General features: G+C 46.6%; 1 protein-coding gene across 1 annotated transcript in view; it reads right to left on the reverse strand.

The window, feature by feature from the left end:
- LOC308550481 (neuronal acetylcholine receptor subunit alpha-7) overlaps positions 1–24,847 on the reverse strand; it is a gene marked incomplete at both ends in the record, with an annotated part of 48,543 nt that extends 23,696 nt beyond the window's left edge. The window contains 2 exons of the mRNA XM_081124355.1: positions 24,446–24,585; positions 24,802–24,847. Coding sequence (XP_080980481.1) covers positions 24,446–24,585; positions 24,802–24,847 — 186 coding nt within the window. The remainder of the gene's footprint in view (positions 1–24,445; positions 24,586–24,801) is intronic.
- Between the last annotated feature and the right edge of the window lie 2,727 nt (positions 24,848–27,574).

A 27,574-nucleotide genomic window follows, 5' to 3' on the forward strand; every position in this document is an offset into this window, starting at 1 on the left:
ACCATGTGCCCTTAAAGGCCTCAATGCTCCTCCCCTCCCCAGCCTTCCCTGCCTCACACCCTCCTCCCTTCTGCTCAAAGCCAGGGCCAAGCCGGCAGCACTGGGCTGGGGCTGCCTCCTGACTCACCAGGGTCTCCGACTGGGAGCCAGCAGCTCAGGTTGCAGGTTCAATTCCTGGTCAGGGCCTGGGTTGTGAGCTCCATCCCCAGTAGGAGGCGTGCAGGAGGCAGCAGATTGATGTTTCTCTCTCTCTGTCTACCCCCCCTCCCTTCCACTCTCTCTAAAAATCAATAAAAATATTTTTTTTAAGTACACTTTAAGTACCTATGCTTTTAAAGATCAATCTCCCAGAATAGCTGTGCATTGGCCTTCGAGTACAACTCCTTTGGTAATGTGTAATGTGCTATCTCACATTTCCACAGCCATTACTCCACAGTATTCTGCAGAGCTCCCAACACTTTCTCTTTGCTTTTGTGAAGCTATTAAGAAGGAACAGATAACCATAGATCTAACTATGTCTACATTCTTGTTTGCACAGAAAACTGCTGGGTAATATAAATTCCTATTTGCGTAGCACTCTGTAGTTTATAACAAGAATTCCTTGTCTATCTCATTTAGTTTTTCCACCAAATGTATTTTTGTCCCGGTTTTAAAGAATAAGTTGAGGGTGTGATTTTCCCTGAGTCAGCGAGATATTAGAGCTGATGGAGAACTCATATCCAGGGTAAGAAACAAACTCCTACAGATCGATAAGGCAAAGGCAGGCGATCTGGTAGAAAAATGGGCAAAAGATGAACAAGCACGTCCTCCTCACTCCCAAGGATGTCAATAAATGATACCTGAAAATAACAGGGCTGAACTTAAATAGAGTGCATTTTTCTAACTGTCATACATGCACGTGCACACGCGCACACACACACACGCAATGTGCACACACCGAACAGTCAGTACAGCCACTGCTCTCATCTAGCAACAGGGGCTGGGAGGGAGCTCCCTCCCGCACTTAACTCTCTGTGTCTGTTCTGTTTGGGGGTTTAGCAGGGAGCATATAGCACCTTCATAACCAAGAGGGAAGGGCGCTGCTTAAACACAGCTGGGGAACAAGCCACGCTCCTGGCCCCGGGTTACACGGCTCAGGGCGAGGGCCGAGATCCAACCCCTCATCTGAACAGCGCAACACCTGGGTTTGAGCCTCAGACAACTCTGCCCCCCCAGTGTCGTAACAGGGGCCACTTGGGTAATGAGAGCAGAAAAGGGTTCCCTTTGGTATCTGTATAGCACAGAAGTTCTCAAAAGACAGCCTGGGAACCCCAGAGTTTCTAAGCTACTTTCAGGAGATCAGTGAAGTTCGAACATTTTTTGTAATTGTTAGAAGTCATAAGCTGTTTCACGAGCTTCCCTGTGGGCATTCAGGAGAGCTCTGCCGAGGCCACAGGACATGTGATACCAGGAGCAGACTGAATGTAGCAGCAGATAAGAGAAGCTAGCTGACTCCTATTACACTGGCCACTGAGATTGGCAAAAGTATAAAACAACGCCACCCTTCTCACTAAACGTGTTTTGCTTGGTAAAATACGAGTTTTTCCCTATAAAATATTTATGTTAACATAACATGGGTTTATTATCATTGTAAATGAATTAATGGACTTCAGCATGTGTTCTTGGTTTTTATTTCAAACACAGTAAATCTCAATGATTTTATGAGAGTAACAGGGTCCTGAAATTTAAAAGTTTGGGAGCCACTGGTGTAGAGTCTGGCCCTCTTGGGGTACAGCGCCTTGCTATTTGGGGGCTGCTCAGGGTCTGTGTCTTGGGGGTACAGTGTGAAAAGTCTGGACATCACAGGCAGCCCTAGGCTCTGCTACGCAGCAGCTGTGGACTTGGGGTCATTGGGCTTTTCTGACACCCGTACATATAAAAAGAGGGCTCGCCACCCTGGCTGGTTTTGCTCAGTAGTTAGAGCGTCAGCCCACAGACTGAAAGGTCCCAGGTACGATTCTGGCCAAGGGCACGCACCTTGGTGGCAGGCTCGATCCCTGGCCCCGGTTGAGGCGCATGTGAGGGGCAACCAATCGATGTGTCTCTCACATCTCTCTCTCTCCTTCCATTCTCTCTGAAAAGTAATGGAAAAAATATCCTCAGGTGAGGGTTAAAAAAATAAAGAGAGGGCTCACCATCTCCCCAGTGCTGTACGAGGCTGACATAGGAAACACAATGAAAAGTGCCTAAAGTCAAGCCCTCCACCTTCAAACGATCAGAAACAAGTTCCTGTATTTTGTGCAAAAAAATACAAAGCTCTTGGAGAGTTGGTCCAAACTGGCGACTTCTCTCTGCCTTGATACTCTGCTTTCAGAGCTCGTCCTCGATGACGCTAGTTTCATTTTCACTGAGATCCAGGCTTCGAAGGTGACCGTCTAGACGGCCACATTTAACTTTCTCAGAGCGTTTGCAGCTCTTCTGTGATGTCTGATGTGCAAATGTGGATCTTTCCCTAAAGCCTGTGTGGCCCCCGAGCTCCTTGGCGCTTTGGGAGCCGGCCTCCGCCAGCAGCCCTGCCTTGCAGAGGGCTTCGCCGAGGAATTCTGCTCTTTCCCTGCAGAGGTCTGGAACTTCTCAAGCACAGCCGAACTGTTTAAAGACATACAGGGCGGCCCCCAAAAATGTATACACACTTTTAACCCATTATTAATTCCAACAGGTTAAATCCGTAAAGAAAGAAACAGCAATTGAGCTATCAATGGTTAAAGTGCGTATACATTTTTTGGGACACCCTGTATGTGTGTTTCTAACAGTACTAACAAAAAAGGAAACGTGTTTTTCTTTGGCCCTTTAAAACCCAGCACCCGGAAGAGCCTGGTGCTACCCATAGATGCTGCTCTAAAGAAGCCGCGGAGGCAGAGACTACAGCCCTAAAGGCCTCTGCCTCTATATCTGTCCAAAGGGATCGGGGCCCCTTCCCTCTTTTAACTACCAAAGCTAACCCTCCACATCTCTAGAATATTTGAGGACTTTTAACAACTTAGGCCAGAGTATAACACACTTTTATTTCCTCCCCATGGGTCACTATGTAATTCCTGTTTTTTGTGTGTTTTTTGTTAATGCTCACCCGAGGATATTTTTTCCATTGATTTTCGAGATTGTGGAAGGGAGGGAGGGGGGGGAGAAAGAGAGAGAGAGAAGCATCGATGTGAGAGAGATGTCGACTAGTTGCCTCCTGCATGCACCCCGACAGGGGCTGGGGATTGAACCTGCAACCCAGGTACATGCCCTTGACCAGGAATCGAACTGGAGACCCTTCGCGCGCGCGCGCGTGCGTGCGTGAGTGAGTGAAGCTCTAACTACTGAGCCACACCGCGCGTGTGTGAAGCTCTAACCACTGAGCCACACCGGGCAGGGCTGTAATTCCCTTTTGATATAATGCCCCATAAGACACGTCGTGACACATGGTAGGAAACTGGCCAACCAGGTTGGCTCCTTTGGGAAGTTTGCTTGCCAGGTGAACAGGGGCAGGTGTGTCCCTTATAAAACCCACCACCCAAGGCCATATTGGGGGGAACAAGGCCCATGGCCAAGTTGCTCCAGCTGCTCTAGTATGTGACGGTACCAGAGGATCCCCCAAGGAAGTGACTCCCCTGCCTGACCTTGACCTTGTGGCCATTTGGGTGGACCCCATCTCCAGCACTGCCCTGATCTCCCCAGGGAGGGGAAGGGGGTTCAGGATACACTTTTAACTGGGACTGAAAGGTTTTCTTTCCATTTCTGTTAGGAGAAAAGACCTCCCTCTCTCCCCCTGAATGACAAATTTGGAAGAACAAACCCTGACAAGTGGGTCATGAGAGTAGACCTGACAGAGAGGAGAAGCCACCTTGAGTTAGCAGAGCTGGGCATGGTGCAAGGCAGGCGAGGAGACTGTGGAGCCCGGTGGGGTGGGGAGAGGCCCAGTCACTGCGTGCACCGAGTCAAGGTTTACCCACACGCTCCCTAGAGGGGCAATACATTCTCTTTATGCTTAGCCATCATCCTCAGTGAATCTGTGTCCAAGCATTTCCTTCACGGTTTATAACACACACAGCATGTAAGTTATATCTGTCCAGGCCCAGAGCAGCACCGTACGCACAACTGGCCACCTCCAAATGCCTGAGTTATGGAGCGTGCGGAGCTCCAGCCCCAGGCTTTTCCAATAACTCTGTCAGGAAACTGGCTTTGCGATGTCCCAGCAAAAATGAGGTCCCCTAAAGACATGACCCAGAGATCAGGGGTCCCAAAAGAGCCCTCCATGCAGAGAGGCCACTATATAAATGAACCAACAAAACAGAAACAGACTCATAGATACTGAGAACAGACTGAGGGTTGCCAGAGGGAAGGGGGGTTAGGGGACTAGGTGAAAAGGGTGAAGGGATTAAGGAACATTAATTGGCCCAGCCAGTGTGGCTCAGTGGTTGAGTGTCAACCCCTGGACCAGGCGGTCACGGTTCAATTCCTGGTCAGGGCACATGCCCAGGTTGTGGGCTCGATCCCCAGCAGGGGGCATGCAAGAGGCAATCAATAGATGTTTCTCTCTCATCATTGATGTTTCTATCTCTCTCTTCCCTCCTCTCTCTGAAATCAATAAAAACATATTTTTTAAAAAATAGAAGTACTAATCAGTAGTTACAGAACAGTCACAGGGATGTTAAGTACAGCACAGGGGATGCAGTCCATAATATTGTGATGACTACATATGGGTCCAGGTGGGTTCAAAGGCCAAAGGGAGGGGAAGGGGAGGAGATATGTGAATGGAGGACAAGAGCAGCACATGGTTGTTGCTGTTATTTGAAGCTTCTAAACTTCCTACAAGTCCTGGAGATTACTTTGCTTAATATAGCAAGAAAAAATAAATTAGGACCACATCTAAGGAAAGAATAATGAAAAATAATTTATCACCATTAGAGCGGAGGAAATTAAAAATTATGCATAGACAAAGCCTCACAAGGCTTGGGCAAGATGAAAAAAATTGGAAATGACTGCTACATGAACATCATGTGGCTATGAATGAATGAATGAATGAATGAATGTTTTAAAAATAGCCAATGCAAGGTAGAAAGGAAGAAATGAAGGCAGGCAGGTAGGCACAACTAAAATACAAAGTAGAGTCTGGAAGAAGGCCCACACAAGTTGGGATGCCTCCCATGAGCTCTTTCTATTCTATAGCTTTATAAAGTCTTGGATCAAATTAAGCATGATTTCAAAGGCAAGACTATAAAATAATCAAATAAAATGAAAGGGAGACTGCAGAGCTAAACAAGTAAACTTAATCAAAACAGCACTATTCCATGGCCAATCAATTGCACACAGAGAGGAACAAAACAGACCCGGCTGAAAATCGAGTCACTGGCATGAGCTAATCAGAGTTTGTGCAGAAGAAAACCACAGAGAGATTAAGTCAATTAGGGAAAAGGGTGGAGACCGCGGTGAAACAAGACACAGCCAGGCCTGAAACAGAGAACGTACGGGAAATAAGAAGTGTTCCAGGATCATAAACAGAAGACCTACTTCTGCTTCCAGAAAAACAGCAGACTCCACGATCTGAGCACTATCCTGCCACAAAATATGTGGACTTGATGGAGGAAACCAAACAAATGCCTTTTTATAATTTTTCAATTACAGTTTACATGCAATATTAATCTGTATTTGTTTCAGATGTAGAGCAAACTGGTTAGAAAATCTGAGAGTATATCTGAAGAAACCTGAAACACTAATTCAAAAGAATGTATGCACCCCTATGTTGACAGCAGCACTATTTACAATAGCAAAGATCTGGAAGCAACTCAAGTGTGCCCATCAGTAGATGAGCGGATAAAAAAGCTGTGGTACATTTTCACAGTGGAATATTACTCAGCTGTAAAAAAGAAACAAATGTCTTTTTAAATGCAAACCTAATCCCTCAAGAAAGTATGCGAAATCCCCCAAAACAACAACAACAAAACCCACAAAGGAAACTAAAAAAATACTGTGAGTGCGTGAGTGGTCACTGGCAGAGCCATGGGGGTGGGAGATCAGTGGCCAGTTATGTTCACAAGAGCTTGGACGGTGTGTCCGTGGGACTGAAGACAAGGCTTTAACCCCACAGGTGGAGGGAAGCTGAACAAGCCCCCACGCTACACATCCATCCTTGTCACAGGGATCTTGAAGAGCCACCACCAGAAGGAAACAAAGTCTGTCTCAGTCGGGATGGCGTGGGAGCAAAGGGGTGGATGGATAATTCCTAAAAAGTATGGGTCTTCCTTATGATGGAGAATTAACATGTGAAGAAGCCACAATGTCTGGAAATCTGCAAGCCAGGAACATAGCCGAAAACCTGCTCCAGCTAAGAGTCACCCATAAAAAAGTGAAATCTGACCATTTGTGAAAGCATGGATGGACCTAGAGGGTATTGTGCTAAGTGAAATAAGTCAGACAGAGAAAGACAAATACCATATGATCTCACTTATATGTGGAATCTAAAAAACAAAATAAACAAAAAACAAAACAGAAACAGACTCATAGATACAGAGAACAGACTGATGGTTGCCAGGACAGAGGGGGTTTGGGGGATGAGGGAAAAGGTGAAGGGACTGGTAGTTATGGAACAGTCACAAGATGTAAGTACAGCACAGGGGATATAGTCATTAATATGTAATAACTATGCATGGTGCCAGGTGGGTACTAGACTTATCAGGGAGAATCACTTTGTCAGTTATATAAATTTCTAATCACTATGCTGTATACCTGAAATGAATATAATACTGAATGTCAACTGTAATTGAAAAATTTAAAAAAAGAAAAGAAAAAAAAAAAGCTGTTTCAGGCCAGTGAAATTTGAGGCACCAGATGCAAAGAGAGTGAACAGATAAGCACTCCCCTCCAAAAAAACACACAAAAAACCCCAAAAAGCACCCTTGCTTAGAAAATACAACCATGATTACAGCCTTCTGATACAAAATATAAATATATAAGTGAAAAAAATCTTCCATTAGCCAGTGGCAGAAAACTAAATCAGCAGAAATACCTCGCCCCCCAAAATTCAGACAAGAGAAATTATCAGACGGTTAACAATAAACACATTTTAAATGATTAAACACAATAAAATATCAAAAGCCTAATAAAAAAATAAGATACCATCAAAGAAAACAAGACAAAACAAAAGTAAAAGTTTCTCAAAGTAAAAAAGGTAGTAACTGAAATAAAAACTCAATGAGTGGGTTATATATCAGGCTAGAAAGACTTAAGGTAATAATTAGTAAGGCGAAGACAGACCCGACCAAATGGTAAAGAATGATAGATGAAAAAATATGCTGCTTAAAAGACATGAGAGATACAACTAAGAGATACAAATATGCATCTAAGAAGGTTTCATAAAATTTAAAGAAGCAATGGATTAGAAATTTCTAGAACTGGCTAATCCTCAGATAAAGGAAGTACAGGTTCCTCCAAAGATAAGTATGATTCAGAAACTAATCGAAGCTCAACCCTTCCTCAGACTGTACATGCAAAGAGCTTAGAATTAATCCCATCCACACAGCAAGAAACAAAAAAAACCTGAACACACTGAAAAGTCAATGCCTTTGCTGGACTCATGAGAGGCCGGCATTGCAGGGTGAGCACCGCACTGACATCTGGAAAGACAGGCAAGCCTAGGGAGTCTTAATAGTGTTGGGTTGATTATATGCAAAGTATAACATGAATATCCATGAGCCTGCACTGGCATACCTAAAATGACTGATTGAATGAATGAATAAACGGGAGAGGAAAGACATCTCTCGTGCAGAGGAATTCCAAATAACTTATGTAGATACTTCACCTCCTAAGGACGCAGAGCTTAGCCCCCTGCTCCTTCAATGTGGGCTGTGCATAGTGACTTAGTTTCTAAAGAGTCTATACTGAAAATATGGAAAAGAGAAACTGTCCAGTGGGGAGACCTGGCAAACATAACCTTCCGCCAAATGATCAAGGTCGGTATCAATGGTCATGTCATGCTGACGGTGTGAGGTGTGAACTCCTGATGTGGGACTGATGAGAAGGTGTTTCATCTCTCTGGTCTTCCTCCCTGAAGCACATCATCCTAGTCTAATCATGAGAAAACATCCAACGGATCCCCTGCAGGGACATTTAACACAATACCAGTACTCTCCAACACTGTCAAGATCATCAAAAACGGGGAAAGTCTGAGTAGCTCACGGTCAAGAGAAGCTGAAGACGATTAATGCAAAAGCAAAGGACATTAGGTAAAAAACTAAAACTGAAATAAACAATGGCCTTAGGCAGCAATAATCTATCAACATTGGTTCATTGATTAAAATGTACCATACAAATGATCAATGATGATAACAGAGGAAACTGGGAGTCAGGTACATGGGGACTCGATAGTATCCTCACAAGTTTTCTTTACATTTAGACCTGTTCTAAAATAAAATGTTTATTTAAAAACTATATCTCATTGCCATGAAACTGCAGACTATGAAAAAGAAAATCATAAAAGCATCCGGAGTCTAAGGCAGCTTATCTACAAGGGAACGCAGCTGGGCTGACAGCAGATGGCGAGACACAGCAATACCAGCCAGAAACCCAGAAAGTGGCATTTTCAAATTATGAAAAGCAATCCTGGGATTCAACTTTGGATTCCATGCCCAGCTAAACTGTAATCCAAGAGTAGGTTCCAATAAAGAGATTTTTTTCCGGATAAACAAATTGTTGATCACTCATACCACCTCACTGGAGCATTTACTATCGATGAAAGAATACACTGAATTCAGAAGAAAAGGGACACGAAAAACAAATTCAGTGTGTTCAAAACACTGAAAATACTTGGAAAGATAAACACAAATTTTTTCAGGTTATTTTTGACATCTGAGTTGATGGATAAATCCAGTTCCACTGTTTATCCTTCAACTAAATATTTATTCTACGGTTTCATGTTTCACCAACTGTAAGATGCCATTCGAGTGCAAGGCACATCTGTTTTCAAAAAAATTAAAATGTGGAAAAAATGCACATCTTAGAATCGATGGAAATTGGTATAAAATTTATTTTTATCTATCAAATGTCATTCACTCTAATGTTTGAAAAATACGCAGGATAAAGGGCCTAAATGTCCCCATTTAGGGGAGTGTCTTCCAGAATCAACACTGAGATTTTTATAAATTATCTGAAAGGCAGAGAAGTGCCAAAGTTTGCAGACACTCCCACACTCACGTCAATGGAGAAGGCTGATGAGGGTAACCTACGGAAACGCGTTGCAAGACTACAAGACTTAGAAAGAGGTGATGTCACGTGGCGGTGGCAGCGCTACCAGCTGGGGCTCAGGAGGGAAGCTGCAGGTCATTATCGCCCCTTTCCAGGTGTCCTGGCTTCACCTTAAGGAAGGGCATGAGGAGCGAAATGGGAATGTCCTCCTCTTCCAAATATTGCAACAACACAGCAGAGGAAACGATGAGCACTGAAAGCAATCAACGATCTGCTAAAGGAGAGGCCGGAGGGTGGGGGCTCCCGGAGGAAAACAGGTCAACATCCCCGGGACCCTTCAGAGGAGTCAGAGGTCAGGTGACGGCCGGGAGTCCCCACCTGACCCACGTGCATGAAAAGTCAGCAGTGCTGAATTCAAGGAGCCTATGGGGTTGCCCACAGCAGCTTCCTCTCCACGCTAATTCTGGGACCCAGCACCCAGCCCAGTGATTCACCTTTACAAAGGACCTCCTCTTTGCCACACAGATGCCTGAGGGAGAGACAGAAGGTCTGTGGGTGACGTGCCAACACTCATCCTCTATGGAGGCTCCAGAGGCCCAACCCGGACCTACAGGGGCTCTGTCCATGTCCCAAAACAGCTGTCCTGAGTGTTTTATGTCCTCATGCATGTTGGTACCCAGGAGGAACCCAGCGCTGCCTCCACGCCTAGGGACCCAGTGGGGCAGAGGAGTCTGCTTCAAAGTCCTCCCCTCGTGAAACCAGGCTGAGGTCACTTTGGAAACCTGGGGGCTAAGAGCACAAAGATGTACACCCGTGAAGACAAGGCACTGGGACGCCCGAGTCTCTCGGATTCCTGGCTCACATGGGCATCACGAGAATTCTAGGACAGCCCGGCCAGCTGGGCTTGCAGCACCGTCCCGCGCACCAAACGGCTGCAGTTCAGTTCTGATCAGGGAACATATCTAGGTTGCAAGTTAAATCCTGGATTGGGGCACACACAGGAGGCAACGGATTGATGTTTCTATCTCACATCAATGCCCCCCCCCTTTCTCTCTTTAAAAAAAGAATCCTAAGAGATCCTCGAGAACCTGATGAAGCTAGTGGTCCCCAGGTAGAATTAGCTCATCCTTTTTGTTTCTCTGTGAAATCTATACACAATAAGCCCCCTTATGGATCTTCAGGCTCTAATTTTTCTCTTACGGGCTGGCAGAAAGCTAATAAATTACTGGGGCCAGAAATAATTTGGCAATTTATTCTAACTAATCACAGCAGAACTCGAACACTCACAGAGGAAAATTCTACACTTCGCCGTCCCCAAGCCAGAAGTCCATTTTTCATCTAATTCAGAGCATTATTCTGATGTCCTATTTTACACAGAGCAGTGAGGAGCTAAATAAATAAAATTGAGACTATTCATGGGCCTCTTTTCTTCTGAAAAGTACAGTGAAGTAACTCCGGACATGTCACACTACCAAGAAAAATGTTCCTATCAGAAATCAGGAACAAAATTACTTGGAAATTTTTTGGTAATTCAGGTGATTTAGTAGTTTGCATTAAGTTCCAAAGGCATTCTTCCCTCATAAATTTTCTTTTGTTAAGTGTGAGCCAGTCAATACGGCAGGGAAATTTTTTTCATCATCAACCCTGGCCTGGCTAGGAAGAAAGAGCTCAGTGTAGGGAATGCTTGAGTTAAAACCTACACAGCAGTGGTAGCTGAATTCCTATCCCACAACTCGTCACCTCCTCACCCCATGCTACCTATGATCAGCCCTCAGCCTGTAGACCAAAATAAATTTGCACGTATTTTTATGTTCATTATAACCTAACCCAATCGGGTTATTTTCAATTTAATGAAAGGATGCATTTGCCCTTACTCAGATCCCACTGACAGTCAGGTTGTTACAGAGGATTAAATATTGAAATAATGAAAGATTCCCAGGGAAGGAAGTGGCCCTGGCATTTTATAATCTACTTTAAAACTTTGCAAACTGTAAGAATGAGCTGCTCTCTACCTTCTTCTTACCCAACAATGACACTTCCTATCTTCTCCCCTGTCCAACCAGGCGCCACAGCACTCACTTCCTCTGCCCCCACACCCAGTGCTACCTACGCTGTTCTACCCAGAGTCCAAAGTCACCTCTGTGCTCTTGGGTGCTCTAAGAGCTCTGACAGTGGCCAGCTCTACCAGAAAGGCTCAGAGGAAGGGCACTAAGACACTGGAGAGCACACTCTCTCTCCTGGCTCTTGCAAACTGAGCACAACACAATTAAGAATGAAAATCTTGCCCAATAAACTCACGCATGAGGTGGAAAGAAAAATACTATAAAAATTATGAATATATCTTGCTGCTTTGGTGGGAGGGGTAAAATGAGGCTTCCCAGAACACATACGTGAGAAAAAAGTGACAGTGACAGACTGCCCTTCAGTATGTTTGCCTTCTCTCTTCACTGGGTTATTTTTAACACCAGATTTATAAATAATGGGCACAGAGGCCAAATACTGCTACATTCTGGAATTTTCTTCCTCTGGGTGGGTTTTGCACCACAGACAGGAAATGATCACAGGGAAACAAAAGAATGGTTGGCCTCCATCACCGTGGACCATTTTCTTACATCTGCACTAATACGATGGGGAGTGTAAAATAAATGTAATAATAAACCACACTGCCTATGAACTATTTTAAACCATGAGGCTCAGAGCGGACGAGGGGACAGTGAAACTGGCAGTTTCCATCAATGTGAGTCAGTGTGAATTAAGGCAGAAACTGTACAGATTTTCTTCTAAGGAACCTTTAAATTACTTTTAAGTTGAGACTTTAAAAAACATTATTAACTTTTGGGGCTAATTCCTCATCTAAGAAACGATCATAAAGAGTCAGGCATCATCCACGGCTGGTGGCTCAGCTGGTTCGAGCGTTGTCCTGTACACCAAGGCTGTGGGCTCGATTCGTGCTCAGGGCACATACCCAGGTTTCAGGTTAGATCCCCAGCCTGGGCACATGCGGGATCGATGTTTCTCTCTCACATCAATGGTGTGGGGGTTTTTTTTCTCTCTCTCTCTCCCCCTTCCATTCTCTCTAAAATCAGTAAAAACATATCCTCAAGTGAGAATTAAAATAATAATAATAATAACCAGTCAGATATCAGAATAAACACGGAAGTCCAAAGATGTTGATTATGTTGTTATTTATAGTGTCAACAATACTGCACATAAACAACCTAACTGCTCAACAACAGACTGTGGCATAGCCACAAAAGGCAATATTACATAACTTTAAAAATATCATCAAAAGAATGTAATCGTGTGAAAACATTAATGTACGAAATGGAAGAAAACCATCCCATTAAGTTGTACTTGTAGCAAAACCCAGTTGTTTAAATGGTCGCTTACATTCCACTCTGTGGGCCTCGTATTTCTCAACCCCTGTGTAGTGGTAAATATGATCGGATTGATTGTTTCAGTACTGAGCCGCTCTCTGCCATCTTCTCCGGATCCAGCCTGCGTTACTAAGAATTGCCTGACATCTCCAAGTAAAATGTATGCAGAGGTGAGGCTTCCCTTAACGTACACATAGCTGTCAGGGTGATATCCAGCAGTAGGGGCTGCTGGGGGTCTTTGGGGAATCGATAGCAATGGGGACCATGGGGCCAGGGGCCGGGCGTCTCAGACCCTGCCCTCCTGTCGGCTCTGTAAATGCTGTGTGTCATGTCGACTATTAAAACTCTTTTTTAATTTACTGATTTGAGAGAGAGAGAGAGGAAGGAAGGGGGAGAAGGAAGAGAGCGGGAGAAACATCGATTTGTTTCCACTTATTTATGGATCATTGGTGGATTCTTGCATGTGCCCTGACCAGGGATCGAAGTCACAACCTTGGCGTATCAGGACGATGCTCTAACCAACTGAGCTACCCAGCCAGTGCCCATGTCGACATTTTAAAATATTAATGCTATGGCCCATACATTTTCTCCATATATACACATTAAATAATTAACATACCCATTTGTGCACAGACACAGTAGTTAATACATCAAGATTTGATTGGCCTCACCAATCATGAGGTCATTACTTGAACAACCCTTTACTTATCCCTGAAAACCAAAATAAGTTAATCACCAGTCAAGATTCCTATGTGAAAGGTAAGACAACAATAAAAAGCCTCTAAAAGCAAATATATAGGAAAATATCTTGTAAGCTTGAGTAACACACATAGAAGAAAGGAATTATAAATCTGACCACATTAAAATTAAGAATTTCTGTTCATCAAAAGACACCATTTATCTGTAACTATGTCATACTTCAATTAAAAGTTTACAAAGAGAAAGAAAGAGCATTCAAACAGTGAAAAGACAAGCCAAAGAGTCTGAGAAGTTATTTGCAAAACATGTCACTAAGGTCTTGCATCCATAACACAGAAAAACATAGATACCAATATGGAGGGAAACAGAACAACATGAAACAAAATCCACCAATAAAAACGGGCAAGAGACATGAATAGACGCTTCTCAGGAGAAGATGTCTAAGCAGAAAATTAAGAAATGAAAATGTCCTCAACTTTATTGGTAATCGGGACACTGCTAATTAAAGTCACAAGGAAGGATCGCTCCACACCCACCAGAACAGTAAATGAGAAAGACTGAAATACCGAGTGTGGGTGGGTACGTAGAACAAGAATCCTTCATACAGCTGGTGAGAATGGTAATTGGAATAACCATTTTGAAATTTGTTTGGCTTTATCTGGAGAAGTTAAAGATATGCCACCCTATGACCAAGCAGGTACACATGTGATAGAAATGCAAACACGTGTGCATCCAAGGACACGTACAGTAAGAGTACTAAAGGCAGTGTCCTTCATAATAGACACTAGCTAGACACAACCTAAACATCAATGTAGGATCCAGGAGATCACGGTTCAATTCCTGGTTAGGGCACATGCCCTGGTTGCAGGCTCAATCCCCAGTCCGGGGCATTGCAGGAGGCAGCCGATCAATGACTCTCTCATCATTGATATTTCTGTTTCTCTCTCTCTCTCTCCCCCTCTTCCTTCCTCTCTCTGAAATCAATAAAGATATATTTTTAAAAAATAAATAAAATAAAATAATAAAAATGAACGAACTATAGCAACAGGCAACAACTTAGGTGATTTTCACAAAAATAAAATTGAGCAAAAGAAACCAGACCGAAAAGAATACATAAAGCGTGCATGTGTGATTCCACTTACATAGCAATGCAGACAAGGGTGAGACTAAACCTTAGCATTTGGCGTCGTGTTTTCTGATGGGAAAGAGGGGGAAGCAGTTAGGTGGTAATAACTGAGTGGGTTTCCTTGTGATAATTCATTGAGTCAGTTTGGATGTTCTATCACACTGTGGCTGTCTATTATACTACAATTCAAAGTTAAAAATAGGATTAAAGACTTCCAAAATGAAATGTAAGCATCCCTATGAGCTAGTTCGGTGTATTAAAAGGACCAAATGCCAATAAAACATCTTAATAGAAAACAATTAATCCACTAATGTTTCCTGACTAGTGATTTCAACTGTAAATTTTATCAACTTGGGCTTAATCAGATCTACCTTGGCAATCAGTGAGCAGCTTGGGCTTAATTTGCTTAATCCAAACCTCCCAACATAACATTGTATGTGTGAGCTTCTTAAAACAGATACATTAGATTAGAAAATCATTTTACAATTCCAACGTTTCAAAACACCTTAAGCTCTACCTGAATGAACACTTATCTTCCGTTCACAAAACAAATATATCCTCCTGGTTCTATCTGCCTTTGGCCTGGATACAGACACCACCTCTTTCTCCCAAGATGGGAACGTTCAGACAATTTGCTCCAAGGGATCCCTGAGAAAATGTCCCACTTTGAGAATTATCTCACAGGTGACATTCACTAGCCACGACAACTGCAATGTCTGTCCCCTTCACCTTTGCCACCGGCAGTCAGGAGAGGTCAGCTCCTTCATCTCCCACCTGGATTTGAACCTGGAGTCAGCCTCATGCCTGGGCCTTTCCCACCACCCGTTTTCCTGCAGTAAATTTTAACCCATTGTGCAGGACTTTATGTAATTCCTTACTTAATCTCAAGTTAGCTTCAGTCAATTATTTTTGGCTTTCTGGCTCTGCTGTACCTTCTAGCTTTTCCTCCTGAAAATGTAAGAAGCCTATTATGTAATGTCTTACAAAAGAAATTTTAAAAACCAGCAAGGAGAGGTAAGAGTAACAGGTGTGTGTGTGTGTTTATACACACATAAATATGCACACAGACGCACTATTTTACAATAGTTTGGGCTGTTATTTTTGCTAAAATCGTACGTAGCTGATGTTGACTGTAAATAAGGGAGCTGCTGAAATAAACATGGGAATTGCTCTTAGTAGGTTCCAAATGACTTTCGCCTTCTTGAGTAAAACGCTACCTGGTCCTAATAAATCAATAGGGAAGAGAGATTTTCATGGGCACCCCTCCGTGATAAGACTATCTGTTCCTTTGACAGCATGTCAGGGAGGAAACACGGGCTCGGAGAAAACTGAACCCTTTGGGAAATACCTTCGGCAGCAGACTTGAAAGGCAGCATTTATAAGAAAGATTCCTTTAGTAAAAATGCCCATAATTCTCAATCTATAAAGCCAAGAGAATTGTGCCCGCTTATGTCCCAGAGCCATAAAGAGGTTTGCGAGGGATAAAACTTGTACTGTAATAAACCTGGATCCATTGTCAAGGTGCATTGTAAACACATTTTAACCTAGCATTTCCCTTCTGCCATCAGGGATGAGGAGCTGGAGGCTCCCACCAACCTCCAGGGAAGACAGTTAGAAAAGCAGAAGTGGGACAGTCCTGCGCACAAAGGCACCAGAGAAGTAACCAGTAGTGAGGAACTGCAGGGCCAAGCCCAGAGAGAGTAACCAGACTGGAGACCACTTTCCAGAAACGTGATGATTCCTAAAGCAATGCCGGAGAGGCCAAGTTCAACCAGATCTTGACAGACTCACGAGCCAGGGGGCAAAATGGGAGGTCAGGGACCCTGGATAGAGGACCCTAGTCAATGCCTCTATTTACACCCTAGAAAGTAGATGCAAGGGCCAGAAACAGACCTGCCTCACAGGACACGAAGCCCAGCTCATCTCTGCTAACTGCGTTACAGTGATTTGTCCTTGCTGGTGCCCGAGCTTGGGTGTTGGTCCGACAAACATAAAATTGGAGGAATACAGTAGTTTCAAGACCCCCAAATTATCTCCACAGTTTTTCCACACACAATGCCTGGGACATGATTTAAAAATAACCAAGCAGGCTCAGAAGCAACATCATGAATCATTTCAATAAACGCTTTTTAAACATTTTCTAAAATAAAAATTGGAATGGAGATTGAATATGCAACGAGGATGTGAGTTACATAATTGTGGGGCAAAGATACAATTTTATTTTAAAACTCCCATTTGTTTACGACTTAGCCTATTTGTGTCATTTTTAAATTAATGCCTATTAATTAGTGTCTAAGATACCCTAATGCTGTTAGACCACTTTAATATTTAAGTATTTCTCTGTACACCCTATAGCCATAGAGAAGAGAGACCAGGAACTGTACCAGTGTCTTGAGTAATGGTAATTTGGGTAACCACCTCCCAAGTCCTTTTTTAAATTTTGTTTGTAGTCTTAAAAAAAATAACACTTCTCAAAACATTACTAGGAATGACTTCATTGTACCTTGGGTTGTCTTCATAGACTGTGTTCAAGGTGTGTGATTTTTACAGCTAATTATTTGATAGTATTAAGTCAGAGTTGTAAGTATTTTAAATACTGGCTAGTAAATGCAAAATTATAAGTCTAACGAACCTGAGCAGAAAGCCCCCATAGAGATATCAGGTAACATACAAGCCCATAGGGGAGCTACTGGGCTTCCCAGCCACACCTGGGAAACCCCAAATGCACGACCACGTGGTTCTACTGTCTTGTGACTAAAACTTCCAAAAAGGTGAACCTGCAACCCCAAATCTATGAAATACCCCATATCCTTCGCTCATAATGATGTGTTTTACATTTACGCATAATTATGTGTGATTCATGTTGTTCATTTTCAGTGCCCGGCCTTCTGAACGTGCTTTTGTGACTGTGCACATTGTACGCAAATCCAGGTTTAGAATGGCCTCTTCACGCATGCGAGCTGGTGAGTGACTAAATGGCATGCATGAAAAAGAAATACTGTGGGAACTGTTGGCGGTTTAGGACCTCCCATTTACATCACTTCAAAATGATTTCTTATGTATTCTCTCATTCCCAGCCCATGAAGTAAATTAATCATCACCATAAGTCGGAGTGTGCATTCAGGAATAATTTAGGTACCGTCACTTAACAAATTCATCTAAGTACCGGCATGAAGTTTATACACAGTCATGTCAGATAATAGATCCCAAATGTCTCTGGAATTTGCCCTTTTCTCCACAGTCCCGCGGTGACCATTCTAGTTTCCATCTCCTCGCCCCCTGCTTACACTTTCCTTCCTCTCTACTCTATCCCCCACTCACTGCCCTCAGCATCCTCTCTCTAAACACACGTCTAGTTACATCCCTTTCCATAAAAATCCACCACGAATCCCCACTCTCTCCACCTAGTCTTTCACCAAGAGGCTGGGTGAGGAACTAGAACAGACCCCGGCAGGGAAAGCGCTCCTTTGAAGATGCACGTTTTGTCTTTTAAATGTATGCACATCTTTTTTATTCTCATCTATAATTTATGCTTGTTGGATTTATTACAAATGTCATGGTTTGGATTGTTTCCATTTCTAGGAAAATATGCTATGGCAAGCTGATTTTGTTGCTTCACAAAACCCCTGGTGCACTACCTCCTGCTGTGCTTGGAGATACCCAGACTGGAGCTCTGGGCAAAACCTAAACTCTGCAGAGGCCCCCAAACACCCCACACTCCACACCCCTCCTGTCCCTGAACGCACCTTTTGAGATCATCTCCTTCCAAAATAATCCTACCCTTTACCTTGTAAGGTGTGTTTCTAGAACACGATTCTTATGAAAGGGCCTATAAAGAAAAATGAGTGGTTCAGTCAATACTGCATCCATCTTTTAGAAATGTTCAATAGAGCCCGGCCGGGTGTGGCTCAGCGGTTGAGCGTCGACCTAGGATCCAGGCGATCAGGGTTCGATTCCCCGTCAGGGCACAGGCCTGGGTTGCGGGCTCAATCAATGACTCTCATCAGGGATGTTTCTATCTCTCTCTCTCCCTCTCCTTTCCTCTCTCTGAAATCAATAAAGATATACTTAAAAAAAAAAAAAGAAATGTTCAATAGATATAAGCACATGCAATGTTCTGGGATGTCTTGCTGAAGAACCTAGAGCCAGGAAAACTAGGAGCCCGTGTTCTTCAGAACACACCCTGGTGAGGAGATGCACTCCCTGTCTGTCCTCACCCTGGTCCTATTAGCTTTCCTTACCTTCTTCCACTGGAAAACTCCTGTTCACTTTTAAAATATAAATTTGAAACCATTCCCAGCCACCAGAACTGGAAATAAACATTTTCTCCTGCATGTATTTGTAGCACCTTGTATAGGCATTTATTATGTTCAATTCCACATGCGAGAATCCTGGATTTACATGTCAGTTCCCTGGCCAGAATGTGGGTTTTATGTAGAAACTAGCACTTATTCATTTATGAATTCCCAGAATCTAGTGAAGTTCACAAGCCAAGCTCAGTAAATATGTGTGAAATAAACTGATGACAGAGAAAGGATCTTGCACAAAAATAAAATGTGAGCATCGTTCCATCTCATCACTCCTGCCTGGACATCTCTGCTTGAAAAAAAGGGGAACAGTAATAATATTGGGGGGGGTAGTCTCTAAAACAGCTCATCAGAGTGGGCAAATGCCCCCTGGAACTGAATTAGTAAAGAGAATCTTGTACCAGTCAAGAATTTGTCACATGAAGCTCTTATGCGAGCCACAGTGTCTCTGTCCATGGTGCTGAGAGTCCAGCTGGAAAGCCCTGGCCTGGCTTCAAAACCAGGCGGGACCAAGACCGACTGGAATACAAATGTTTGCATATTTCATTAACTTTGATATAGAGACTCCCTTTCACCCAGGATCTCAGGACAGTCACATTCAATCAGTTACAGTTCAGCCAGTTAAAATAAATTGAGCTGACTCTGTTCTGCAAAAGAAGTCACCAACTCTAAACAAGGCAGGAGACCCGAAGGACCTGTGAGTCAGACATGGGTTTTCCTTGCAGCCCTGCCTCTAACCAGTTAGCGACCTTGGGGAAGTGATCACACCCTTCCAGGCATTAACTTCACGACCTCTGAGTCGAACAGCTACACAATTAAGATCGAGCAAACCTTCAGTGAATCATCGATGTGTGGCAGGCACTTCTCTTATTTAATCCTCTTGAAACCCTGTGAAGCGGGTATTACTCTCATTTTACACATGAGGAAACAGGGCTTAGAAAGGTAATGTGCTCAAGGCTATTGCATGAGCTGCCAGCATTGTGTGGCTGGGAAGTTCAAGGGGTTCATGGCTAGATCCACGGCCAAGGTGAGACCAAGAAAGCTTTCTCCCTTCCCACCCTCCCATGACCTCTGGCTGCTGACAACTGTTTTCACATAGTGAAATGTTGATGACACACAGTGCTTATGATTTGTTACTTTTAAATTTCCTAACTTGACCAAAAAAATTGCATTTGTTTGCAAACGTTTGTTTGTTCTTAATTTTCACATAGTGTCACCCTAGCCTATGCCTATACTTCCCATAAGATCCCAAATCCTTCATATAACCTGATTTCTTAAGGGTCTCTTAAAAAGGCTGGGATGTCCAGTGAGTGGTCTTGTCTGCAAAACAGATTGCTATGGCCCTTGGAAGGTCTGCTCAACTTGACTGCTGCTCCTGCTCCTTGGCTGAGTGGCCACTGCACCCTCACATCCCATCCATTCAGCACAAGGACCAGGCCAAGAGAGGTGGCTATGCAGCACACACATGGTGGGATGGGATGGGGCTGTCATTCTTACCCTATCATGCTCCACTCGTGGAGTGTGTTAGCTCACCTGCCTGGTCCTCTGTCACCGGTGGTGGTGGTGAGGATTGTTCTTTGTTTTGATGAAAATGACCACAGTCATGCGTCTAGCTTTGTGGTCTCTTTCACAGTTGCCTCCACATTCTTTAGCTCATCACAATAAGCAATGAAGTGCTAGCGTGTCCATTTCATCAACAGGAAAATACAGACTGGGGACATTCAAGAAACTTACGTAAGACTGACAATGCAGAAAGGAACAGAGCCAGAACCTACCAAGGCTCCCAAATACAAATTCTAAGCTCCTTCAAGTCATAGAGGAGTCACTCTATAAAGTGCCTGCCCCCCCAAATGCCCCGGAACCTCATGCCCCTCCCCAGTGGCATTTCTCCGACCTAGCTTAGATCAACACTAGGGTTTCCTTTCAGCCTCTCCTCTCCTAACTTAAAATCTCTGTCCTTTCTCCCTTCCTATAGCCCGAGCTCTGTAAACAGCAGTCTTTTGTAACCTATACGATGACACTTGTCTTCCTTTACAGCCCTTCCTACGATATCTTGTCCATATCATCACATATATATTCACTATTTTAAAGCTCAGCTCTATCTGTAGGAGGAAGTACTCATCTATAACACAGGTGTAGTGTGAGAAAGGAAGTCATCCATCACAGCTATTTTAACAGCTGTTTAGTGATGCGGTAGGCATCAATGTAGGACTGTGGGTGCACTTTTACTCTCACCACCCACCCCTCATATTCTGGGTGGGGTTTTTTAAATTCCACATAGAAGTGAGATCATACAGTATTTGTATTTCTCTGTCTGACTTATTTCACTTAGCATAATGCCTCTAGGCCCATCCATGTTTTTGCAAATGGCAAGATTTCACTCTTTTTTATTGTTGAATATTCCACATATGTGCCACATCTTCTTTGTACACCCACCTATTGATGGACACCTAGGATGCTTCCATATCTTGGCTGTTACTAGTAAAGCTGCAATAGACATAGGGGTAGATATACATTTTCAAATTAGTGTCTTTGTTTTCTTCATATAAATACCCAGAAGTGGAATTGCTGAATAGTATGGTAGCTCTATTTTTAATTTTTTGAGGACTCTCCTTACTGTTTTCTATAGCGGCTGCACAAATTTACAATCCCACGGACAGTGTTTAGTCCCATTTGTTTATTTTTTCTCTTGAATCCCTTGCTTGAAAAGATACGTCAAAAAAGATATTGCTAAGGTCAATGCCAAAGAGTTTACTGCCAAAGTGTTCCTAGGAGCTTTATGGTCTAACATTTAAGACTTTAATCAATTTTGAGCTTAATTTTGTATATGGTGTGAAAAAGTGGGCGACTTTGTTGCATGTATCTGTCCAGTTTTCCCAACACCAACTATTTAAGACTGTCTCTACTCCATTACACAGGGGTTGGCAAAAGTAGGTTTATAGTTGTGAGTACACGAAACACAATTTATTCTTGCATTATTAATTAATAGGTATCTGCATGTCTTTTTCCATACAAACAACTGTGAACCTACTTTTGTCCACCCCTGTATACCCTTGCTTTCTTTATCATAGATTAACTGACCATCTAAGTGAGGATTTATTCCTGGGCTCTCTATTCCATTCCATTAATCTTTATATTGTTTTTTATGCCAGTACCATACTGATTTGATTATTGTAGGTTTGTCATACTTGATATTAGGGATTGTGATACCTCCCGATTCATTCTCTCTCAAGATTTCTTTGGCTATTTGGGGTCTTTTGCGGCCCCATATAAGTTTTAGGAGTAGTTGTCTTAATTCTGAGAAGAATGCCATCGGTATTTTAGCAGGGATTACACTGCATCTGTGTATTACTTTAGGCAGCAAGGACATTTTAACAATACTAATCTTTCCAATCCATGAGCAAGGTGTATCCTTCCATTTCTTTGTATCCTGCCCAATTTCTTTCTTTAGTGTCTTATAATTTTCACAGTACTGACCTTTTACCTCCTTGGTTAAATTTATTCCTAGCTATTTTATACCTTTTTTTTTTTTTTAAATCCTCACCAGAGGATATTTTTTCTGTTGACTTTTAGAGAGGGGGAGAGGGAGAAACATTAATGTGTTCCATGGAGATTGGCTGCCTCCCCCACGGACCCCTAGCAGAGTGGGAATCGATCCTGCAACCCAGGGATATGCCCTTGCCCCAGAATCGAACCCAAATGACCTCTGGTGAGCAGGCCCATGCTCTAACCGCAGCGCCATGCCAGCCAGGGCAGGTATTTCACACATTTTGACGCCCCCGCGATGGAGCCGGTGTCTTAGCTTCTGCGCATGCGCGGTTGCTGCCCAGCCACGCAGCCGGTTCCGCAGACCGCGCGCCCCGCAAACTTGCCAAGTCACGTGTCAGCTCTAAGTTTTAGGGGAGCCTTCGGGGGATTCTGTGCCCACGACCCTGCCGCCCGCAAAGAACGGCGGCGTCCCGTCTTCCCTTCGGGCCTGGGCGCCTCTGCGCCTTTTCCGCGTCCGACCGCGAGGCCGGGGCGACCCTGCGGGGACCGCGCGGGCGGGCGCGCCCCGGGCCAGAGCCCCCCCCACGGAGGCGGAGGGACGCGCAGCGCTACTCACCGGCCGCGCCGCCCACAGTCCCCGCCGTCCTCGCCCGCGCCCGGGGCCCGCCGCCTCCCCGCGGAGCCTCGGCCTCGTCGGCCTCGCGCCGGCTCCTCGTGCGCGCCCCACACGCGGGGGGTTGTGGGAAACGCGGGGCGAGCCCGCGCAGGCGCCCCGGGGCCGCGCACTGCCTGCCGGGAGGAGCGGGCACTGCCTGCCGGGAGGAGCGGGCACTGCCTGCCGGGAGGAGCGGCGCACTGCCTGCCGGGAGGAGCGCGCACTGCCTGCCGGGAGGAGCCGCTCCGGGCGCGAGGCCGGCGGGGCGGTGGCTGCGCGGACGCCTCGCTGCTCCGCTCGCTCCAGCTGTTCCGGGCCCAGGGCGCCGGGCACGTGGCCGCGACCCAGCGGGGGACCCTCAGGTAGGCAGAGACCCTCAGCCGCGGCGGGGCCGGGCCGGGCCAGGACCAGGGCGGCCGCGGCTCCTCAGGCCCGCAGGCCCGGCCCCGGCGTCTCTGTTCGCCTGTCTCGCGTTTGCTTCCAGAGCTGGGCGCTCGGCCCGGTCGTCTCTCAGGCGTCGTTGCTCTCTCTGTCCGTGTGTGAGTGTGATGTTGCCCACGCGCGGGGACAAGGGCCGCGTCCTCCTGTCCCGGGCCCTCGTGGGCGTGACTGTGAACCATCACCTGCCCTCCTGCCCCCCTGTTCCGAGCCCCTCGGGCGGCTCCTTAGCGCGTCGTCCGTGGGGCTGTGGCCGTTACCACAGCCTTTCCCCACCGTATCCCTCCCTCTCCCTGACCACCGGTCTGTGTCCCTGAGCCCCGCACGCCCGGCGACGAACCCCGCGCCTTGTACCCCCCACGGGTCACTCCAACCCGTTGGCAGTGAATGAAGCATTTGGTAAAAGTGTTTGTAGCGTGGAGAGGCCACGGCAATGGACGCCGGAGATTCAAAGCGGTCTAGACGAGCGAAACAGCCACGTGACACGGCCACTGCATAGATGTGGCAACTGGGGGAGGCCTGCGGGGCAGGGAGCCCGTGGGGCTGGGGCGGCTGCCCCGAGGAACAGCCAAGGTGCCCAGGGGCCCGGCCTCGCCCGTGCTCCCAGCAGGACTCCCAGCGCCACCCTCAGCGGGAGGCAGCCCATGTGCGTTATTGGTATCGGGGAGGCGGGGTCCTAAATGCCCACAGCTAGCCCCCTGCCTGGGCATATCGACCAACTGCAAATCCCAGAGCCAAGGCCCTACCCAAAGAAACCGCATGCCACGGGCAGCAGCAGAGAAATCTAGAAATGGCTAAAGGACACCAAGTGCCAGGCTGCTGTGCCGACACACTTATTCCACATGTGGAGCTGAGATAGAACCAATTGGACCCTGTTCGTGCTGATTCCTGGCTCGGGGTACTTTGGCCCTGAGTTTCTAAGCTGGGGGACAGGCAGGCACAGGTGGCCCAGGCGGTGGAACAGCGTCCCTGGTTCCTCCTGGGCAGGCGGGGAGACTGAGGCACGCAGCAGCGGGAAGGCCAGGGCAGGGCAGGGGTCAGAGCACAGCCCGCCTGGCCGGGGGCCAGCTAAGAGCCCGCCGGCCGCGTCCACGACCCCCGGGGGCCCGCGGCGGCGGGAGAGGGCAGCCCTGCGGCCCGCGCGAGGACTCACCACGTCCATGATCTGCAGGAGACTCAGGGAGAAGTAGACGGTGAGCGGCTGCGAGTCGTTGGCCACGGGCCTCTCCAAGGGGTTGTAGTTCTTGACCAGCTCCTTGTAGAGCTTCCTCTGGAACTCGCCTTGCAGGGACACTTGAGGGGAGGAGAGCGGGCCAGGCTGCTCAGGGGAGGCCGGCGGGGGTGCGCCTGACGCCCCCCTGCCCACGATCCCAGCCACCCTCCCCAGGCAGCCCCCGATGCCCCTAGCGACCCCCATAGCTGGCCCCAGCGCGGGCGCGCTGAGCCGCCCCGGTTGCGCCCAGGAGCCCGCGGAGGAGGAGTGGAGTGCGGGGAGCCCTGCGGCTTTACCGTGCAGGAGCGACGCCGCCAGCGCCAGCCAGACCGAGCGGCGCATGTTGGGTCCCGGAGCTGCCGCGGCTGGCGCGCTCCGCGTCTCCGCCGTCAGCTGTCAGCCCCGCCTGCTCCTGCGGCCGCCGAGCCGCCTCTCCCGGCTCCAGCTCCTTTAAAGAGCTGAGCGCACCCCGGCCTCGCCCGCCCCCAGCCTCTCCACGTGACGAGCCCCGCCCCCGGCCCCCACCCCAGCCGGCAGCGGGGGAAACTGCAGCCCGCGGTGCAAGTGGGAGGTGCACCCGCCCCGCCTCCGTCTCCAGGGAGCCCTCCCTCCGCAGGGCACATCAGACTATGCAGGGCGAGGTCCAGGGCCGGGCTCTCTTTGTTCCCACTCCGCTCCCTCTCACTCTCAGGGAAGCTGATCTGGGACAAAGCCGTTGGGAGAAAGCCGGGACTATTCTGGGGTCCAGTCCCCTCCCGCGCTGGTGGCTGGGTGACAGCGACCCGGAACCGGGCTCCCACAGGTTCCGAAGTCTCTCCAACCGGAAGACACGGACCTGAGAGGAAGCCCCCTCCCACCTCCTACCAGATCCAGATGTTCTTTCAGCATCGCCAGCCTGACTCTCAGCCAGGCTCTGGACGTGCCCAGAAGAGAGGCGAAGAGACCAGGGAGGCATTCTACAGGGTTGGGGAGAGAGGCTGCAAAAGTGTATGACGGGATCCCCGGTGGATGCCCTCTTTATGTGCCATCCTCTTTTAAAGGAGTGTCAAAAGATTGAAAAGTTAACTCCCACCCTCTTGCTGGAAGTCAGTGGTGTGATTTAGACTATTTGCGAGCCTGGGAGAGAGTTAAGTGCCAAGGGGATGCTCAGAGAGGACACCAGTCAAGGAGAGACAGGGGCCAAGTCAAGACCTAGGTGTTGAGGAGGGGACATAGTTCTGGAAGAGGGGCAAGGGGACTGAGGAGGGCCTTCAACAGTGGCAGAAAGCTCTGTCTCATTTGCTCACAGCAAGCAGGTTGCAGAAAACTGAGTACAGCAGGGTTCCCTGCACCCAGTAGGGGGCGCTGCCGGTGGCCTTCCTTCAGGCCCCAGAGCATCTGCTGGTACCAGGAGCTCAGCCACTGTGGGCCAGCAGAGGCAATGCCCACATTTCTGAACTGTGTAAGACACTGGATTCTTGGATGACGCCAAAAACTAGGGAAGGGAATGTTAAGACGTGACTGCCCTTGAATTTTCCCCAGCAGCAGGAATGGACAACTGAGCCAGTTACTTGATTTGGAAAAATAAAGGAATGTGACAGCCTTGCAGTGAAGTGTCTTATAGCAAAGCCACACCTGTTAACAGCTACATGTATAAACAAATCATCACTATGGGCTTTGACGACCGTGAAAGGATCCTGAAGAAAGGAAGGAAGGATCCAGTAGGGAGAAGGGTTCATGGAAGAGGTGACAGCTGGCCTGGGCTTGCCTCCAAGGAGGCGTTCAGCCAGGAGAAGGGGACACCAGGGCCATGCTTACTGGGGAGCAGACAGGCGTACTCTTAGCCTCATCTGGCTGCTGGGTCACGCACCATCTGTGGCAGTCTGGCACACGATGGAGGAATGAGAACGGGGTGTTGGCTGCTGGAGGGAAGGGAGTCAGAGAAGGCAAATAAACCCAACAGCAGAATAGAGGAGGCAAAGGAAGCATGGGCTGGGAGATTCTGGCACACCATGTCCACTGGCCACGTGATGGCAGTGCTGGCTGTCCTACAGTGTCCTGAAAGGGCCTAAGAGCCCTGCCTTCCATTCTAGAGGGATGTGAGCCCAGAGGGGCCCAGGGAATTCATATATCTTCAGTATGGTCATTGGGACCATGTTCCTGAAGGCATAACTGCTTCCTTGCCTCCCTTGTACCCCATAATATCAGAAACCTAGAAATAAACCACTTTCCGGTGGGACAGCAGGTCAATAGCATTTATTTATGCCCTGTGTTCTGCTCAGCGCTGGGAAGACCGACAAGCACAATGCACTCACTAGCTCTGTTTACAATTTAGAACTGACACGTGAGAAGTAAATTCCAGTCTGTGCTGTGCCAGTAAGTCGGTGTCTGAGTTTGGCTCTCATCACCCCTATCTGCGGGATTCAACTTTGTCATCTTTAAAATAAAGAAAGGAGTGTAGCACATTTGGGGAGTAGGGCTGACAGGTCCCCCTCTCACTCCCATTTCTAACATAAAGAAATGGTAACTAAAACAAGAGAAATGGATAAATACTCAAGCTTAGAAAGGCAGGAGCCAGAAACAAATCCAGAGTGAGCTACTCACAAGCTAATGCTGCTGACACAGCCCAGCAGAGAGACAAACCTAGGCATGGGCTCCACAGTTAAGCGTCTGAAATTTTAATGCTCCCTTCCCCCAGGACATGACCTGGCCTTGTGTCTGTGAGGGGTGGGGAACTGGAATGGAGATGTCCGCATAAATCCAGGGCCTGGAAAAATATCCCCTTCCATGTAACTGAGACCAGAAAACCCTAATCATGACATATGTGTGTGTGTGTGTGTATGTATATGTGAATATATATATGAATATGTATATATATGAATACAGAGTGGGCCAAAAGTAGGTTTACAGTTGTGAGTACTCGAAACAGTTTATTCTTATATTATTCTTTTATTATTAATTATTGTATTACTTCCCATACAAACAACTGTAAGACTACTTTTGCCCCACCCTGTACATGAACATTTACATATAAAAGCCGTACGTATGTGATGTATAGAGCTTACATGATTATCTATAGGTATGGATATA

Source organism: Miniopterus schreibersii (assembly GCF_964146895.1).
Source record: "Miniopterus schreibersii genome assembly, chromosome: 22".
Classification (NCBI taxonomy): Eukaryota; Metazoa; Chordata; class Mammalia; order Chiroptera; family Miniopteridae; genus Miniopterus; species Miniopterus schreibersii.